The sequence below is a fragment of the Otolemur garnettii genome, unplaced genomic scaffold (genome assembly GCF_000181295.1).
Source record: "Otolemur garnettii isolate 467f Iridium unplaced genomic scaffold, OtoGar3 scaffold00087, whole genome shotgun sequence".
Taxonomy (NCBI): Eukaryota; Metazoa; Chordata; class Mammalia; order Primates; family Galagidae; genus Otolemur; species Otolemur garnettii.
This window is the reverse complement of record NW_003852482.1, coordinates 6554800-6574130: the sequence shown is the minus strand read 5'-3', so window position 1 is coordinate 6574130 and position 19331 is coordinate 6554800. Positions and strand designations below refer to the sequence as shown.

At 48.5% G+C, this 19331-nt stretch overlaps 1 protein-coding gene across 2 annotated transcripts in view; it reads left to right on the top strand.

The window, feature by feature from the left end:
• Nucleotides 1-18838, top strand: part of ABL1 (ABL proto-oncogene 1, non-receptor tyrosine kinase) — a 152884-nt gene extending 134046 nt beyond the window's left edge. For both annotated transcript variants that reach the window (XM_003794895.3, XM_023516113.1), the window contains exons 5-11: nt 4697-4781; nt 5356-5533; nt 7278-7462; nt 9766-9918; nt 11945-12034; nt 12362-12526; nt 15204-18838. In XM_003794895.3, the coding sequence (XP_003794943.1) occupies nt 4697-4781; nt 5356-5533; nt 7278-7462; nt 9766-9918; nt 11945-12034; nt 12362-12526; nt 15204-16918 (2571 nt within the window). In that variant the 3' untranslated portion in view covers nt 16919-18838. The remainder of the gene's footprint in view (nt 1-4696; nt 4782-5355; nt 5534-7277; nt 7463-9765; nt 9919-11944; nt 12035-12361; nt 12527-15203) is intronic.
• Nucleotides 18839-19331: the final 493 nt, after the last annotated feature.

The window sequence follows — 19331 nt, the reverse complement described above, 5'->3', positions numbered from 1 at the left end:
GTTGCAGCCGTCATTGTTGTTTGGCGGGTCCGGGCTGGGGATTCGAACCCGCCACCTTAGGTGTATATGGCTGGCGCCTTAGCTGTCTGAGCTATGGGCGCCGAGCCAGCTTGACTGTTTTTTGTTTTTTGAGACAGAGTCTCACTATGTCACCCTGGGCGTCACAGCTCACAGCAACCTCAAGATCTTGGGCTTAAGCGATTCTCTTGCCTCAGCCTCCTAAGTAGCTGGGACTACAGGTGCCCACCACAACGCCTGGCTATTTTTTGGTTTGAATTGTCATTGTCGTTTGGTAGGCCTAGGCCGGGTTGAAATCCACCAGCTCTGGTGTATGTGGCTGGCGCCCCAGCTGCTGAGCTACAGATGCCGAGCCAGCTGGATTCTTTTTTTTTTTCAATTGTAACTCAGATTCTTATTCCTCAAACACTACAAAAAGTAAGTGTAAACCACAGTTATACCTTTAAAAAGAAAATCACCTTTTCCCGTCTTTCACATTTACTTCCCTCACAGGTTGTGGCTGAAATCTACCTTCTCTTCAATACCCCTTGAGAAACACCTGCCTCGCTAGCCAGAGCTTCATTCCCTCAGCATACCTGTGGGTGTCTTAGTTCCTGTCGAGCCCACTACCTTTGCTGGCCCCTGTGAAGGCAGAGCCAAAGTCCTTCAAGCATGGGGGCAAGGCCTTGCTTCTAATAATAGTCACCTCAATGGTCACTTCTGGAGCAGAAGGAAGGCCTGGGGAGAACATGGAAAAAGGGGGGCCCTAGGCAGACCCCTGTGGATGGGAAGCTGGGATTACAGCACAGGCCCACCGTAGGGAACTGCTCCTTTGAACTTTGACAGTATCTGGCAGGACATAAGCTTTTCTGTACCTAGGTGCTTGCTGTGTATGTTAAAGATAGCAAGAAAGTGTTTAAGAGAACCAACCAATTTTTTTTTTTTTTTTTGCGTCAGAGGTCTCACTGTGTTGCCCAGGCTGGACTTGAACTCCTAGGCTCAAGTGATCCGCCTGCCTCCCAAGTAGCTGGGACTACAGGCATGTACCACTGCTCCCAGCTAAGATGCTCAATTTTAAAATGAGCTGTATTCCAAAAGTTTGTTGTTTTTTTTTCTATGAAACTGTTCTCTAAATAATAGAATTTAGAAAAAACTACTGTTGATCTAGTTGTGGCATTCAGATTGACCCATGAGCTAGAGGACAGGTTTACTATTAAAACAGTAAAAAACAGCAAACAGCACCTGCCTATCAAATAGACAGTATGTGCACGTGGCACCTCCCACCCACAGTTTCTCTTTCCTGAGTCCACGTGTGTATGAGTCTTTCTTTAAGCACGTGGAAGCATACTGTGGACGCTGCTCTGCCCCTTCTGTTGTCCATGTGAGGTGTCTTGGCGGTCGCTTCTCATCTCGTTTCTGTGTGGATATATTTTAACGTGTACCCATTCTCAGCAGGCTTCTGTATCACTTGCAGCATTTTGCTATTCTAAAATGCAGACAGCGCTGTAGGGATTATCCTCATTTACACATATGTGAAACTTTCCTGATGGGTCAGCTCCTCGGAGCAATTGCATTGGGGCCCTTGTGCATTTGTGGTTTTGACTATCCACAGGAGCTCATGCCTTCCAAGGAACTCATACCAGTGTGCACTCCATGGATGGTGTTGAGAAAGCGCCTGTTTGCTCCACCCTGCACAATATCTTTTGGTTTTATTCTTTTCTCCTAAGAAATCAGTTTTGTTGGGGAGCTCCAGGAACAAGCGGCGAAGGAAGGGTTGCATGGCATTAGCGCTTGGTGGCTGTGTGTGCAGTGGCACCAAGAGAGGCCATAATCATTCCTTGCAGTGGGTTCTCCTGCAGCCGTGGAGCTGGGTGCAGTCATGCTAGTGGGCACGAGAGTCCCAGGGGTTCCCCTGTGAGGTGGTTTTTCTTGGGCTTCTCACCTGAGCTTGAAGCCCCACATCTGGTATCTGATCTGCCTTCCTCAGTCTGGCCCAGATGCTTCGTGCCATCTCCATCTTGTTTTTTGTCATGTTTCTCCTGGTCCATCTGACAGGTGAAGAATGGCACATCACTGTGCTTGTAACCTCGTTCACCTGGCAGTGATTAAAAATCAGAAACAGACGTGGAAACTTACCTAATAAGAGTCATACTTGGGATCAGTGATCCCTGCTGAGAGGGAGGCTCACAGAATCTAAAGGCTGCACAGAAACTTCCAAAAGGCCTGGCCACTTCTGAAACGGCGCTCTTTTTCATGCTGTAGAATACCTACACTTGGGGGTGAGCACAAAGGGAGAAGCTGATTAGAACGTACCCGTGAGGAGTCTGAGCATGGTATCCATTATAGAACCAGCCTCTCCTTCACACAAGCAGTATGTTTAGTTTACTCCTCAGGAGTAGAGGCCAACTATCTCCACAGTGGTGACAGTGAGGCTGCTGTGGGGTGCTGCCTGCCTCCCAGGCCCTGCTCTTGGCACTCTGTGTGAGTGAGGTGGACACTGCTATTCCTTTGGTGGTGCAGTTGTGAAAACAGGTTCAGAGAGGGTAAGTAACTTAGTGTGGTCACACAGCAGCAGAGCTCGGTTGGTGTAGCATCAGGGCTGGGTCAGTCAGTCCTGTGCAGAAAGACTGGTTGGCCTGTGTCTCTCCTTAAGAGGCCCAGAAGAGACAAGGCTAGAAATTCACAGCTTTTGTTTCACTATATAAATGAATTCTTTTCAAACAAATGATAGGTGATTTTTAAATAAAAGTAAAAGAATGTCACAGAATTGCATCAGGAAAATTTCTAGTTTAGTATAACTACAAATGTAGGTTTCTGTTAATAGTTTAAATTATAAATTGAACTAGGTGCGATTCCAGCAGGGGGAGACAAATTCGCACTGATTTTTCTGCAAGAAAAACAGGATTATTTATACTTTGTGTGTGTGTGTGTGAGAGAGAGAGATGAGAAGAGGGTGCCTCGGAGAGCCATGTTGTTCCCTTTGCATATTTGTGCCTCTCAAGATCCATAACATGGGTCTTTTAGAAAAGGGTCAGTGGCTATAAAAGCAAATGATATTTCCGAAGTTATTTCACTGTGCACAGTGTATTATGTGATGCTTTTAAAAAGAAAAACTCCACCTGTCTAGAAAGCTTTATTTGAGAGCTACTTTTTGAACATATTGTTGGCCAAGCAAGATTCCTAATGCCTTAGTCCTGAACATGTTTAGCATCAAAAGCCCCGATTTTGGCAGGTGTTCTCTCTGACATTAGTGTGTCACTCTGGGAAATCAGAGCACTCCACACCAAAAGCATGGTCTGTTGAGCGCGTTGAGCAGAAAGGGCTCGAAAGAATGAAACGGCCAATGGGCGGCAGTGGGGTCGGTTCCCCCTTCATGTAGCTTGGCGTGGTGAACTGGCATTAAGTACAGCTCACCAGTTTTAAAGAGCGATAAATTGTTTCTAAGTTTCGGTCTCTGTGAGCCCGAGTGATGTGATGGGCCTATGCTAAGCCTCGCTGGTTCTGCTTTGCTCATAGCAGGATGGACCAAAGCAAGCAGGCTCTAAATAAAGGTTGACCTGTCCTCTGGAAGTCTCCCCATGATGGGGGGAGAAATTGGTACAGCCATGGTGAGTAGTGCCTGAAGGACACTCTGGTGCCTTATCTCCCAAAGGGGCAGGAGCAATGTATAAGGTTCCATGTTTCACAGAAGGCTGAGACAGCCTCCTTTGCGGGGAGCCTAATTTTCATGGCATTCACTGATGGCTTACTGTGCACCCTTTCTCTCGGGCACACTCCAGCTCCACACTGTCTCGCTTCCTTTTGTGGGCTTTCTAGCCAGATTCTCACAGTAGAAGAGGCCATATTGCTTAATACTCACCTGCTTCTTGTTTTGCTGGTGAGTTCAGAAGACAGTGACTCTTAAGTCATAAAGAGTATTACCAGCAGAAGCCAGGGCCCCAGCTCAGACTTGACCCTGGACCACAAACACATGAGCAACGTGGAAGTAAGATTCCCCTTGTGCCAGGCCCTCAGCATGCACACACCGCGGACTTGTTAGATGCGTTGGGTGCCCATGGTACTTGTGAACATTGCGACCAGGGGCTACTGGGGAGGGTTATTGTAGAATCTGAGTAATTGACCTGACAGATAGTAGTAATTGCTTCATTAAGAGCCGCATGACACCATGAGCTGAAGCAGTTCGGCATCCTCTGATGCTGCCATGTTTTGAAGCATCATTCTTCCTTGGTAATGCACCATCTCTGTCTGTTACCAGCATCCCTTCCCTTAAATCTGGTACATTTCAGATTCTTGGAGTGATGATCTCCTTCTGCTGTTAGGGCTCCTTGGAAACCAGATGTTCCTTAGGGGAGTCGCCCCTGCTTGTCATGTTTGCCTCTATGCATATCCCCGCCCCCACCCCCAAACTCCAGAGGCAGGGAAGCCGCAAATATGGTCCGCTCAGAGGTGAGCATCAGCGTGCAAAGGCCAACTTTGACCCGTGGCCCTGGGTGAGAGCTTAGAAGTTTGGTACCAAAGAGGAAAGGAAAACTGTTTGTGCCATTAGAGTCAGGATCAGCTGTCATAGAACCGATTTGCAGCAGTGTGGCTATCACAAAAGGTGGCCCAGGACGGGTTCTTGAAGCTCCAGTTTGTATTAACCGTTTGAGTCATACTTTCCCACTTAAATTATTTCCCTGCTGATTTTTTTCTTCCACAGGAAGACACCATGGAGGTAGAAGAGTTCTTGAAGGAAGCTGCAGTGATGAAAGAGATCAAGCACCCAAACTTAGTGCAGCTGCTCGGTGAGTGGGTGTGTACCATCGGGGACACAGGTGCTAAGCAAGGGGGACAGACAGCTCCCTGCATCCCAGCTTCCGATTGGGACATCTGTGCTTTTCTGACATTTAGCTGCTAGTAAAGGAGTACTCTGTGGGATGGGGAGCTGAGAGACAGAGAGGAAATATGTGATTATACAAATCTGGAATTGGCTTCTGAAACTTAAGAATTTCAAGAGTTTTTTCCACTGAAGTGATTCTGTAGGTAGACAGACATATAACCGTCAGACATAGCAATTTGGGGGTAAACACACAATGGCTGAGGTCACTTGGTGTGGGGCCTGGTCTTGGTTTCTGAACTCTTGGCAGCCTCTCCCCATGTAAATTCAAGTTCATTGGCTTGAGAGGAAGAAAAAAGCATGACTGTCTCCCTGCCCTAGGAGCGCAATCTCAAGGCACAGGCACTTGGAACTGTGGGAGAAGTTGGGCCCAGGACTTCAGGGCACATCAGAGTCCAGCTCAGAAGGCTTTTTCTTTAGGGAGATGTTTGTTCACTCAGGAGTAGAGCTGAGTGCTGAAGTCCTCAGTGTCTTGTTGGCAGGGGTCTGCACACGGGAGCCCCCATTCTATATAATCACCGAGTTCATGACCTATGGGAACCTGCTGGACTATCTGAGAGAGTGTAATCGGCAGGAGGTGAACGCGGTGGTGCTGCTGTACATGGCAACTCAGATCTCGTCAGCTATGGAGTACCTGGAGAAGAAGAACTTCATCCACAGGTAGGGACCTGGCGAGGCAGCCTGTTGGTTACCAAAAGCCCGTCCTGCAAGGTCTCAGGCTTAGCTGCTACCTCTAGTGCTGGCAGTACATTAGACCTTGGAACAAAGGCAGCCACTAGGTCCCTGACACAGCCAGCTTCAGGTATACCTCCTAGACTAAATTCAGCCAGGCCTCAGCCCTGGACTAACAGAGCAGTTAATCCTCAGGGTAAAAAATATTTCATTTTTGAACCATTTTGGGCTAAGTGGAATATTAATTGAGGTTCATAGATGGCGTTCTTTCCAGTAATCACAGCTCCCTCCGAAATAAAGCGCTCATTGTTCCTGCAAGGCTGGTGTTCCTCGGTAATGACCTCTTCCTGGGCGCAGTCAGCACTGATTTCACACAAACTCGTGGTAACGGCCGCTGCACAGTTTTGTTTTTAAGTGTGTGGGATTTTTTTTTCCTCCTTTATTATCATTTCATTCTCTAATTCACTTGCTGTCATCTGGTTCAGGGATGTTTCCATGATTGTCAGAATTGTATATATGTAGGCCTAAATTAAATGTCTTTGCTGTTTTAAACCCAGGAGAGTTTTGACCTTCAAGTGTGCCATAATTATCTTGGTCTTCGCATTCTTTGCTAGTGGAAATGGCTTCCTAGCACAGCAACGGCCTATGCAGGACAGAGCCTGATGGGCTTTTGTACAAGATGTTCTCCACGCCACCATTGTGACCTTTCCTACCCAATTAACTCAAGCATGAAACCTCTACATGAGATTTCGTAGCGTGGAGGAAGAGTAGCATGAGTGATCTGCCGGTGGCTCTGTGCAAGACAGATTTCCTGTGCGCCACAATAGCCTGATCCGGATGCTTCGGCAGTCAGGAAGGTGAACCCTCTGGTGCTGCAAATTGAGTTTGCTTGACTTCTCGTTTGCCTTGCCTGGCTAGGCCTGTTCCTTCTTCATTCAGGCAAACTTAAAATGCTTTACCAAAATCCTGTCAGTCACGACTCTTGTGTATTTAATTTCTCTCTCATTGCTGATGATCGGGCTGTCTCATGCAGCCATCACCTCAAGCTGCTGCCTCTTCTCATCCCTCCCCTCTAGTGATTTTATGGTTAACATTCATGAAGCAAAGATTAGACTCCTACCTCCCTGGGAGGATCAAGAGGTGAGAGGAGGAAGATTATACAGGAGAGAGTTTTTAGGATACACTTGGGTAAGCATTAGGAAGAAAGAGAAGAGTGGGAAACAGAATTTAGGTAAAAAGAATGCCATGGGCTTTATTTTATTTTTTCCTGTCAAGTCTGGATAGGTCAAGCAGAGATTCACTGTGATACAAGCTTCTTGTGACTGAGGACTGGGCTAAGTGTTTACCCTTCTCCCTGGCACAGAGGAGCAGAGACTGCACACTTGCTCTTCTCAATGCCCGGATCTGAGCACTTTGCATATTAATTCATTACCTCTCACAACAACCCGAAGAGGCAGACACTGTTACTATCATCTTCATTTTACGGATGAGGTAACTGAGACCCAAGCTAATTAACTTGCTCTGGGTCACGCACTGCGAGCCTGATCCCAGTGCCAGCCTCTGTAGCTGGTCCCCATGCTGGGCACACACAGTGTACCACTTCCCAGCAGGATGTTACATAAGTTCCCAGGGGACGATCCTCCCATGGTCAAGAGTGTCGTGACTTTGCTCAGCAGCAATAGGTTTGTAAGTTGGCCAGGAGCTCTCATGGCTGAATTTTTTCCTTTCTTAGAGATCTTGCTGCCCGAAACTGCCTGGTAGGTGAGAACCACTTGGTGAAAGTGGCTGATTTTGGTCTGAGCAGGCTAATGACAGGGGACACTTACACAGCCCACGCCGGAGCCAAGTTCCCGATCAAATGGACGGCGCCTGAAAGCCTGGCCTACAACAAGTTCTCCATCAAGTCTGATGTCTGGGGTAAGGGCACTGCTGCTGCACGGGGCCCCAGCCTACGGCAAGAGGCTTCTTTGCTTTTCTCCTGGCTTTTTACTGTGTCTTTCATGCTCTTCCTTTTCTCTTCTCTTCATTACTTAATTCTCCTTCTTATTTTATTTCTTCCGCTCTCATTTTAAAATCCTTTCTCACACTTTCTTTTCAAAATGAAGTAAAAGTGAAATTTTTCCTCCTCAATAATCCAGGATAATTTTTTTTTTAATTTGCCATTATTATGTCTTTATTCTAAGTTTGCTGCTTGGGTTTTGGATTTGCTCAGGCAGCTGGCAGACCCTATAGGTACCTAGAACCTTTCCCTGTGCAGGATATACTATAGAAGTCTGATTTTTTTAAGGAACTTTTTATTATGACAAATTGTAAGCCTGTGCTGAGGACAGTGTCCTGTAACAACACTCCCACCCAAGCTCGTGGGCCTGCTTTGGTGACGTCTCCTCATACCACACATGCTTCCTCTGGGCCCCACCTAGGCCCCATCCATAACTACTTTGAAGCAATTCCCAGACATCATATTATTTTGCATAATAGTTTGGGAAACTATTTCAGTATAAGTCTCTTAAAGACCACTTTTTTATTAGCATAGTGATGTTGTTACCCCCCACATTGGCAGTTACTTCTGATATTTTCAGATATCCAGCATCAAATTTTCAGTTAACTCTGAAAATCACACTCTCTTTTGTTTTTACAGTGTTTGAACTGAGGCCCCAGTATGGCCACCAGTGTGCCAGTCACTCTGTCCCTCCAGTGTCTTCTCATCTGCAAGCTCTTTCTCCATGTCTCTATTCCTGTGCTGTCTGTTTCCTGAAGAAACTTCATGGTCTGTCCCTTATGGTTTCCCACATCTGAGTTTTGCTCACTGTGTCCACAGTGTGACTTAGGATGTTCCTCGGCTTCAGTATTTCTAGGAAGTGGGTAGTTGGTCCAGGTAGTTTGATCACAGTCAGGTTTGAGTCCTCTCCGTCTTAGTAAGTGTGTGTCAGAGGAGCGTGCTCTTCCGTCAGTGGATACACAATGCTTGGTTTTCTTTTTCGTGATTTTTTTTTTTTAGCAGTTATTAATATCCAGGGCCTAGATCTCATAGTTCACTAGAGGTTGCCAGATGGAACTTCTCTAATTCTTTCGTTCCTGGTTTATCAGTGGATAGAGGAAACTGCCCTTCTTATGTTTGATTGCATAGTGGGCTTATTCATGTAGAAAAAGCAGGATAAATTCTCTGCTTCTCTACCTTTATTTACCAGTTTTTGAAATAACTGTTTGGTTTCTTAACATTTTGAATCTGAACAATACCTGTAAGCATTCAAACTAGATATTCCTTTGGTGCAAATGATGCCTGTAGACACAGTTCGTTTCTGAGCTCTCTGCAGTCAAAAGAGATAATACTCTTGGGTGGCGCCTGTGGCTCAAAGGAGTAAGGCACCAGCCCCATATGCCAGAGGTGGTGGGTTCAAACCTAGCCCCGGCCAAAAACTGCAAAAAATAAATAAATAAATAAATAAAAGAGAGAGAGAGATAATACTCTTCAATGGAGACAAATTAGGGGGGGGGTTTGTTTTTGCTTGTCTTTTGTGGTATTATTATGAACTCTCAGATTTAAATATATTTGGTATGTTTTAATCCACTGAAGTTGTTTTTCTTGTTGATACCCAGATTGTCTCACCTGTGGGCAGTAGAAACTTTAGCTCCTAGGCCTTTTGGCCTTGCCCTTGTGGTTTTCCGTGACATCCATGCTGTCTGAAATCACAAGATACTCCAGGTTCATTCTCTATCCCCAACTGGTTCTTTGAGGAGTTCTGGTTCCTTTAATGAGAAATGACGTTTCAAGGCCATAATCTGGGATTTCAAAGACCTCATAAGATTTTTATGAGCTTTTTAGAGTTGGAAGGAGCCTTGGAGATAATCTTGTACACCTGAAAACGAGTGGTGGCCAGTATCTGGTTGTCACCAAGCTATGAGTGGACTGTGGTCACCTCAGTTTTAGCCCTAGGTTCCTTCCACAACGTATCAGCAAGATGATTACCTGAAAGCCCCCCAAGGGTCTGATAATACAGTCCTTTTCTGGATTGTTTTAGCCTGTTTAGAGAGTAAACTGAAAATGTCATTCTGTCCTGTTTTGTCTTATACTGTTGGTAACTAAGAGCCTGGTAAAATGGCAGTGCCGAGGGTGCTTCTGAGGGCGTGATTTCTGGTGCCTACCAGACAGGTAACCGATTTCAGTTACAACGAAGTTATATCCTGCACATTTTGAGCCACCTTTTTCTTTTTTCTTTTAGCATTTGGAGTATTGCTTTGGGAAATTGCTACCTATGGCATGTCACCATACCCAGGAATTGACCTATCCCAGGTTTATGAGCTGCTGGAGAAAGATTACCGCATGGAGCGCCCAGAAGGCTGTCCAGAGAAGGTCTATGAACTCATGCGAGCATGTGAGCCTCCCCAGCCTGCCCTGAGATGCACAGGGCACCGTGAGGAGTCCCAGCAATGCAGGGGTGGACGAAGTAGAAACTTAATGTCTTTCCATTTGCTCTGTCCTAGTTCCTTGGAAGCAACTAATACAACAGTTTTATTAGTTGCTTCCAGACTTTTTTCAGTGGTTCTATATTCCTTTATTTACAGGTAGCATATATGTCAGTTGTTTTTGGTTTTGTTTTTAAGCAAAAATGGGGTAAATGGCTTCTAAACCTGGGTTTTGTATTAATAAATACAGGTTCCAGGGCCCTGCCTTCCGACATTCTGCTATAATCACTAACCGCTTAGGGTAATGTTTAGCCTATTGGTTTTATATTCTTTACTTATGCCTATTTATACTGTGTGTTTATGTGATTCTTTATCATGTGTTTTGTAAGATGTTTACACAATCGTTGCCTCTGTGTTTTCCCACTCGGCAGGGTAACAGGCTTGCCTTTCTGTACCCATGTATTCAGATCTCTCACTCTTCTCCCCACCTTCTACCTTCCTGCAGTTGCCTAGCATTCTGTTAAATGATTTAATGCATTCATTCTTTGCAGTCCTCTTTCTGATGAGCATTTGGTTGTTTTATAATCTGTTTGCATTTTTGCTGTTATAAATAAGGCAGGAACGGACACCCTCAAACAGATGCCTCTCTGGGTGCTTATGCTAGTATTTCTAAAAGTTGGACCATTGGTTCAGAGGACTGTGTGGGTTTTAAATTTTGATAAATGTTACCAAATTGTTTTCCCCAAATGCTGTACCAGTTAATACCCAGGTGAGAAGGGCATGAGAGGGCCACATCTGCTACCCGGCTCAGGGCTTCGTCAGTCTGTATAGTCTGCAGTCTGGTCTTGTTTTCATTAGCGTCTCTTTACTGGTGAGGATTTCAGGCTTCAAAAAGTCAAGAATGAGAGTGGAGAGCTTCTTGGGTTAGTAATTTGCTGTACCTGCTAGACTGGGGCTGAGGAAGATACATATTTGTACATGCAGTTCTTACTCATTTATTTATTTTTTCAAGACAGAGTCTATGTTGCCCTGGACAGAGCTCCATGGCGTCACAATTCACAGCAACCTCCAACTCTTGGGCTTAGGCGATTCTCTTGCCTCAGCCTCCCAAGAGGCTGGGACTACAGGCGCCCACCACAATGCCCAGCTATTTTTTGGATGTTGTTGCTGTTGTACTTGTTACTGTTGTTTAGCAGGCCTGGGCCAGATTCGAACCTGCCATCCCCAGTGTATGTGGCCAGTGCTGTAACCACTGAGCTACGGGCACCAAGCCTATAAGTGGAGTTCTTGCTGTCAGGGTGTCTCTGAGTGGGGAACCTACAGCCTCAGGGACACATGTGGCCCTCCAGATCCCTAAATATGGCACCTCAACCAATTTATTAAAAGGATTTGTTCTATAAGATTTGGATTCAGTCACATGATAGCACTCAAGGATCCAGAAGACCATGTGGCCCCAAGGCTACACGTTTCCCACCCCTGCTGGCGGGGTGTACAGTCTACATTCCTGCCAGTAGCTATTATCTTTATTTATTTATTTATTTATTTATTTATTTAGAGATAGTCTCAAGCTGTTGCCCTGGGTAGAGTGCCATGGCATCACAGCTCACAGCAACCTCCAACTCTTGAGCTTAAGTGATTCTCTTGCCTCGGCCTCCCAAGTAGCTGAGACTACAGGTGCCCACCACAGTATCTGGCTGTTTTTTGGTCATAGTTGTCGTTGTTGTTTATCTGGCCTTGGCTGGGTTTGAACCTGTCAGCCTTGGTGTATGTGGCTGGTGCTGTTAACCATGTGCTATGGGCACCAAGCCTACTGTCTTTTCAAATTGTTATGTCTATTAATAGGACACAATGGCGTTCATTTTAACTTGTCACAGCAAAAGCTGGTTAGCAGGATTAGTATGCTTCTTTAATTTCCAGACTTTTCCTTGAGAACTGCTAGCTTCACATTGGTAGCAAGGTCTCATGGATGGTCTGACCTCGGTCTCCTCTGTTCAGGTTGGCAGTGGAACCCCTCTGACCGACCCTCCTTTGCTGAAATCCACCAAGCCTTTGAAACAATGTTCCAGGAGTCCAGTATCTCAGATGGTAAAGTCCCTCCCCAGGGTGCCTACAAGGGGGGTGGCCATGCAGGTGGGACTCCAACCTGGGTCCTTCAGTTTATTTCCTGGTGAAAGTGCACACAGGCCAGCAAAGCACTGAGACCAGAAAGTGGGGCAGAGGTGCTGATTGCCTTCTGCAGCCCTGCAGCGATTTCTGAGAAGTACTAAGTGCTGCTTCTCCAGCATCTGTCCCTTTTCTTTGGCCTTGTATAGATGGCCGCTGTTACCCGAGAAAGAGAAAGAACCATCACACTAAGCTGACCTTGGTACTGATGGTGATGGGTTTGTGTTTGTATGTGTGTGTGATTCTCAGAAGTGGAAAAGGAGCTGGGGAAACAAGGTGTCCGAGGGGCCACCAGCACCTTGCTTCAGGCCCCAGAGCTGCCCACCAAGACCAGGACCTCCAGGAGAGCTGCTGAGCCCAAAGATGCCACCGACATGCCTGAGGCTCCTCATTGCAAGGTCCAGGGAGAGAGTGGTATGTCCCCACCCCCACCTCACCCAAACCCCATCACTCTTCTTTCTCCTGGTGGTCCAGGGAGGGTCAACAGCCTGGGGCCCACAGAGACAAATGGGAAGCTGTAAGCTGGGTCCGCACACCATATCCTTCCTCAGCAGCGCTGCAGACAGAGGAAGGCTCTCCCCACAGTCCCCGCCCCCTCCCTCTGTGCGTCACTGGGCTGTTGGCTGCAGCAGTCAGTTCAGGGAGATGGGCAGCATGCCTGCACTCCCTGTTGCTTGCAGCATTTGTGCTGCGCTCTTGGGGCAGATATGACAACGGTAAGCCGCGAACCGAGTGACAAGCAGCTTGCTATGAAAGCACCGACATGAAAAGCTCACTGGAGCTAAGTGGAACCAGGAGACACCTGTGCGCAGAGCTGGTGTCCTCATGGTTTCTGGGAGGAATGCCTTTCTGGTGCTCTTCCCTAGGTGAGTGAGGGCGATGGGGTCAGTTCAGGAGGGGTCTCAAAATAATATCAAAAATGGTATTAGCGGCTCGGCACCTGTGGCTCAAGTGGCTAAGGCACCAGCCACATACACCTAAGGTGGCGGGTTCAAATCCAGCCCAGGCCCGCCAAAACAACAATGACAGCTGCAACCAAAAGAAAAAAAAAAAACAGCTGGGCGTTGTGGCAGGCGCCCATGGTCCCAGCTACTTGGGAGGCGGAGGCAGGAGACTCGCTTGAGCCCAGGCATTGGCCCTCTACCCAGGGCAACAGCTTGAGGCTCTATCTCAATAAATAAATAAATAAATAAATAAATGAAAATGGTATTAGCAACATTAATCTAGTCTTCCTACACACCAGGCTCTGTCCTGTGTTAGTCACCCGCAGCAGCCTGCATTCTGCTACAGATCATGTGAATGAAAGCGCAAGGGTGGCCACATGTCTGGGTTATCAAGGCTTCCAGGCTGTGCTGACAGTGGGCTGGACTCTGAGGGAAGGGACTAGACAAAGCCAGCCTTGGTTGTTTTTATTTTTTTTGAGCTAGGGTCCCTCTCTGTTGCCCTGTCTAGAGTGCAGTGATGTCATCATAACTCATAGCAGCCTCAAACTCTGGGGCTCAAGAGATGCTTCTGCTTCAGCCTGGGACTGCAAGTGCCCCTCAGCATGCCCAGCTAGTTTTCTATTTGTTGTAGAGACTGGGTCTTGTTCATGCTCAGGCTGGTCTCAAATTCCTGACCTCAGGCAATCCTCCCATCTCAGCCTCCTGAAGTGCTGGGATTACAGGCCAGAGCCTGGTCCAAAGCCAGGTTGTGATGGAGATTTGTGGTGGGATGTCTACTCAGAGCAGAATCTCTAGACCTCAGATTTTTTTAATCATAACCCATATTTTTTAAAATGAGCCTAGGTGTGTATAGTATTTAAAGTATTTATGTGTATATATATACACACACACTACTGTAGGAATATAGTATGTGTATTACAAAATATGCCCAAAATACACACTTAAAATGTTTACATAAGAAATCTAAATTATAGTTCTTTAAAAACCTGTTCAAGCATCTTGTTGGCCCACTTTGGAGGTTATGGCATGTGGAATCTCCGGAATCTTTGACCTGTTATCCTTATGTTGGTTTTTATTATGCCGGGTAGCTGAGTAGTGGGAGGAGGCCACCATGGGAGCTCTGTGCACGTCATAGCCAATGATAAGCATCCATGTCCATTTATACCAGTGAGTCCTCTTCTGAGGGGCATTTGATATGCAATCTCACGGTGAGCCGAGGGTGTCAGTTGCTCAGCTCTGAGACAGAGCTATGTATAATCCATAAAATGTTGCTTGTCAGTCTTCTTCCCCTGGATTGAAATTTGGGGAAGTCTTTGCTGCTCTTTGAACAGATGTCCCACTTGCTGCCTGGATTCTGCCAGATCATGCTGCCTCTGAGCTATAAGGGAGAATTCTGTCATTCACAGGAGCCTGGCAACATCAGAAAGTTTTTTTTGTTTTTTTTTTTGCAGTTTTTGGCCGGGGCTGGGTTTGAACCTGCCAACTCTGGCATATGGGGCCAGCACCCTACTCCTTTGAGCCACAGGTGCTGCCCACAGAAAGATTTTTTTATGAACTAGATTTCATATTTAAAGAGTGTCCATTTAGAAATTGTCCAAGCATGTTTCCCACACATGATGTCCCATTGTGCCTTCCTCACTGTGGTGTGCAGCTCCTTCCCTCCAAATCACACCTTGTAGGTACTCTGACTGGCAGCTAGTGTGAGAGCCACAGGTTTGACCCTTTGCTTGGCCCTGTCCCCAGAGAGAGATGTTGGAGGAACCTCGCTGCCTCATAGTAAGCCAGGGCTGGGACGGAGAGCCCAGAGCAGTCCAGCTCTTTGTTCCTCTTCTTCAAGGAGAGCCCTAAGCCTTTCCTAATGGTAAAACTAGCAGCAACAATGACGTTGAGTGGAAGCTGGGACACGTGTTCCGCATTCATCATACCATTTACTCTCTCACAACACTGCAGTCCTTTCTAAGTGAGAAAGCTGGCAATGAGCAGAGAAGTCACTTGACTAGGCCTTGTGGAAAGTGGCCAGCAGATCTGGTTATCAGATGCAGGCCCATCAGCCCAAATCCCACCTGGTCCTCTAGAGCGTGTCGGGTGCCCAGCCCCACGCTAGCAGTGCCTTTGGTCTGGGTTCACCTCTTCCCAATGTGTTTCAGATCCTCTGGACCACGAACCTGCTGTATCTCCACTGCTCCCTCGAAAAGAGCGAGGTCCCCCGGATGGTGGCCTGAACGAAGATGAGCGTCTTCTCCCCAAAGACAAGAAGACAAACTTATTTAGCGCCTTGATCAAGAAGAAGAAGAAAACAGCCCCAACCCCTCCCAAACGCAGCAGCTCCTTCCGTGAGATGGATGGCCCGGCAGAGCGCAGGGGGGCTGGCGAGGAAGAGTGCCGGGAAATCAGCAATGGGGCACTAACTTCCACCCCCTTAGATGCAGCAGAGCCAGCCAAGTCCCCAAAGCCCAGCAATGGAGCTGGTGTCCCCAATGGAGCCCTCCGGGAATCAGGAGCCACAGGCTTCCGGTCTCCCCACCTGTGGAAAAAGTCAAGCACGCTGACTAGCAGCCGCCTCACTGCTGGCGAGGAGGAGGGCAGCAGCAGCTCCAGCAAGCGCTTCCTGCGGTCCTGCTCTGCCTCTTGCGTGCCCCATGGAGCCAAGGACACAGAGTGGAGGTCGGTCACACTGCCTCGGGACTTGCAGTCCACTGGAAGACAGTTTGACTCATCCACGTTTGGAGGGCACAAAAGTGAAAAGCCAGCTCTGCCTCGGAAGCGGGCTAGTGAGAACAGGCCTGACCAGGTGACCAGGGGCACTGTGACTCCCCCGCCCAGGCTGGTGAAAAAGAACGAGGAAGCTGCTGATGAGGTCTTCAAAGACACCATGGAGTCTAGCCCGGGCTCCAGTCCCCCCAGTCTGACTCCAAAACTCCTCCGTCGGCAGGTCATGGTGGCTCCTTCCTCAGGCATCTCCCACAAGGAAGATGTGGGGAAGGGGAGCGTCTTAGGAACCCCAGTTGCAGCTGAGCCCGTGCCCCCCACTAGCAGAGCAGGCTCAGCCATACCCGCAGGCACCAGCAAGGCCCCGGCAGAGGAGTCCAAAGCACGGAGGCACAAGCACTCCTCGGAGTCTCCTGGGAGAGACAGGGGGAAACTGTCCAAGTTCAAACCTGCCCCCCCACCCCCTCCAGGCTCTGCAGGGAAGGCTGGGAAGCCCTCACAGAGCCCAAGCCAGGAGGCAGCCGGGGAGCTAGGCACCAGCACAAAAACAAGATCCATGAATCTGGCTGTTGATTCTGTGAACAGTGATGCCACCAAACCCAGCCAGTTAGGAGAGGGCCTCAAAAAGCCTGTGCTCCCGTCCATACCAAAGCCACAGTCGTCCACCAAGCCATTGGGGACCCCCACCAGCCCAGCCCCTACTTCCTCCACGTTGCCATCAGCATCTTCAGCCTTGGCTGGGGACCAGCCATCTTCTACCGCCTTCATCCCTCTCATATCAACCCGCGTGTCTCTTCGGAAAACTCGACAGCCTCCGGAACGGATTGCCAGTGGCACCATCACCAAGGGTGTGGTTCTGGACAGCACTGAGGCCCTGTGCCTCGCCATCTCTAGGAACTCTGAGCAGATGGCCAGCCATAGTGCGGTGCTAGAAGCCGGCAAAAACCTCTACACATTCTGCGTGAGCTACGTGGATTCCATCCAGCAGATGAGGAACAAGTTTGCCTTCCGAGAGGCCATCAACAAACTGGAGAACAACCTCCGGGAACTTCAGATCTGCCCCGCGACGGCAGGCAGTGGCCCAGCAGCCACTCAGGACTTCAGCAAGCTCCTCAGTTCTGTAAAGGAGATCAGTGACATCGTGCAGAGGTAGCAGATGCCAGCAGTCAAGAAGCCGGAGCTGCCTGCAGCACAAGGGGGGCCCGTCATGCCCGTGACAGTGGTTGACAGGGGACCAGTGAGCCAGCACCTTGGGCCAGGAGCTCTGCACCAGGCACAGTCAAGGGCCCCCGTGGAGTCCAGCCCTACTACCTATGTGTGCCCCAGCTGTCTCCCTACACTGCCCTCCCTAGCCTGGGCTCCCTGAGCCACCTTTGTCCTCGTGTTTTATCTGTGGAGTCCCTGCTCTGTGGACTGCAGTGGGTATACCCTGGCCCATCAGGCTGGTTCCCACCAAGTGCTTCAGACTGAGCTTTCCAGCTCAGGTGGGAACAGTCACTAAGGAGTGCCCTTTTCATTTTTCTCTCTGGAGACCCTCCTCTGGTGGTGCCTTCTTTCATTTGTCCCCCTTGCCCCAAACAGAAGCCTGAACCAAGTCCATGGCCTTGTCCCTCCCCCATACTCCCCGCTCCTTTACCTCCTGCTTTGAAGATATGTTTCAAGAACCACATTATAGGAGGGGTATGCATGGCCAGTGCTTCCAGCTGGTCCCTCTGCCCTCCTCTGCTCCACAGGGCTGGGCACACTTACCTTCCCTTGTGTACAGGACAGCTCTTGATTCGGGTGGGAAACAGGGTGCTAATACCAACCAGCCTTTGTGTCCTGGACAGCTGGAAGCTATCATCTGTCCTGTCCGAGTCCCTGGACCCCATCCTTACTGTTTTTGACATGCTCTGCCAGGTCCTGGCGAAAAAGCTTAAGTCTTAAGGGTGGCAGGTCATTGTTACTGCTGACCCCCCAGCAGAACAGGCCTGGGCAGGGAGGCAGTGGCTGGCTGGGTAAACAGCTGGTGCCAGGCTAGCCCTGGACTGGGCCTAGGCAGATCTGGTGACCCAGGTTAAGACTTCCTTTCTCACATCCTGGTGACCCATTACCTTCCCTCCCTGGCCCTTTTCTCTGTGATAAGACAGTCTCCAATTTTCTGGAGTTCTTGAAGCATTTCAAAGCTCTACCCTCTGCAAAGCCATTTGGATACGAAAAGGAGCTGCCACAGGGCACCAGCAGACAGGCTGGAGGCAGAAGAGGACTGTTGGCACCAAAAGCCTGACCAGTGTTAGCTGTGCTCTTGAATTGGGGAAATGTCTTTTATTTAATTACCATGAGCAACACTTGGCTTCATGTCTCTGTGGGGCCATCAGGGAGTGTTAAGAAAACCACAGATGAAGCCCCACAAAGTATTTTCAAAGAGCAAGCCCTGGTGTCTTTTCCTCCGGGTTGCTCAGGACCCAAGCTGAGGGACAGAGACCTTGACCTTTGGGGACCTCAGGTGTCCTGGACTTTGGCCTAGAGCAGCTAACTCGAGGAGGAGGGACCTCACTTGGGCCCAGGGTAAACCACCTTCGCACTCCCTGGGCCTCTCAGACCTGTAACCTCACAGGCCCTGTTTTTACACTGATCACCTAAAACTTGTTTTGTTTTTCTAGTAGAAAAGGTTTCCTCTGGATCGTTTTATTATGCGGTTCTCACAGCAAATCACCTCTTTGCCCCCCAAATGGCTGTGTTATGCAGCCTGAGGGAGGTGCTGACACCAACAGCGGCCTTGCAGACAAAGCAAACTGACCACCCAGTATCCCTGACTGCCTGTTTCCACGAGGTACTGGGCTCTTTGTTAACATGATGTGCCACTATATTTTACATTTATACCTTGGTATTACACTCTTTTATAGACTTGCTCTTTTATAAATGACATGTAAATAGTTTTCCACTCTCCTCCCTTCTGGAATGCCTATGGGGTCCCTCCATTTTTTTTCTGGGTCCAGTACATTTTGTTTCTGTATATGACTCCTTGTGTTTTTGAATCCAAATTTTTCCTCTGTAGTATTTTTTAAATAAATCAGTGTTTACAATTTTAGAATCCTTGGCCGATTGCTTTGGTCTGTAACACTTCCCTTTCCTGAGCCTCTGTTTGGATGTGGATGAGGATGCAGTGGCTTCTGGCTCCCTGCAGAGCTGGGGGCCCAGCACTGGGTTCTACAGAACAGTGCAGGGCCACCTGGAGGGAACTCAGCCCCTGGGCCTGAGTGCTCAGGGGTCATTTTGTAGGCACCTTGCCTGCTTTTTCAGGTCCTTCCTGTCCCCAGGAACTAGTTTGCCAACAGCCTGACTCTTGTCGTGTTGCTGAGAGTGGGGAGGAGGTCACCTTGAGTTCCTTGCTGGCTGAAAGCTGCTCCCCAAGTGCACCTGTTCTCTTTCCCTTTGAATCCACTGCCCTCAGCCCCACGGCTGCCCGCTCACTTGTGGTCAACATGCTGGTGTCTTACTTCTCTGTGTGAACAAGGAGGAGTGGGGGGTGCTGGCCTTCCAACCTCAGGAAGGCTATCCGGGCCATGCCTTGGCCCCCCAGGGGA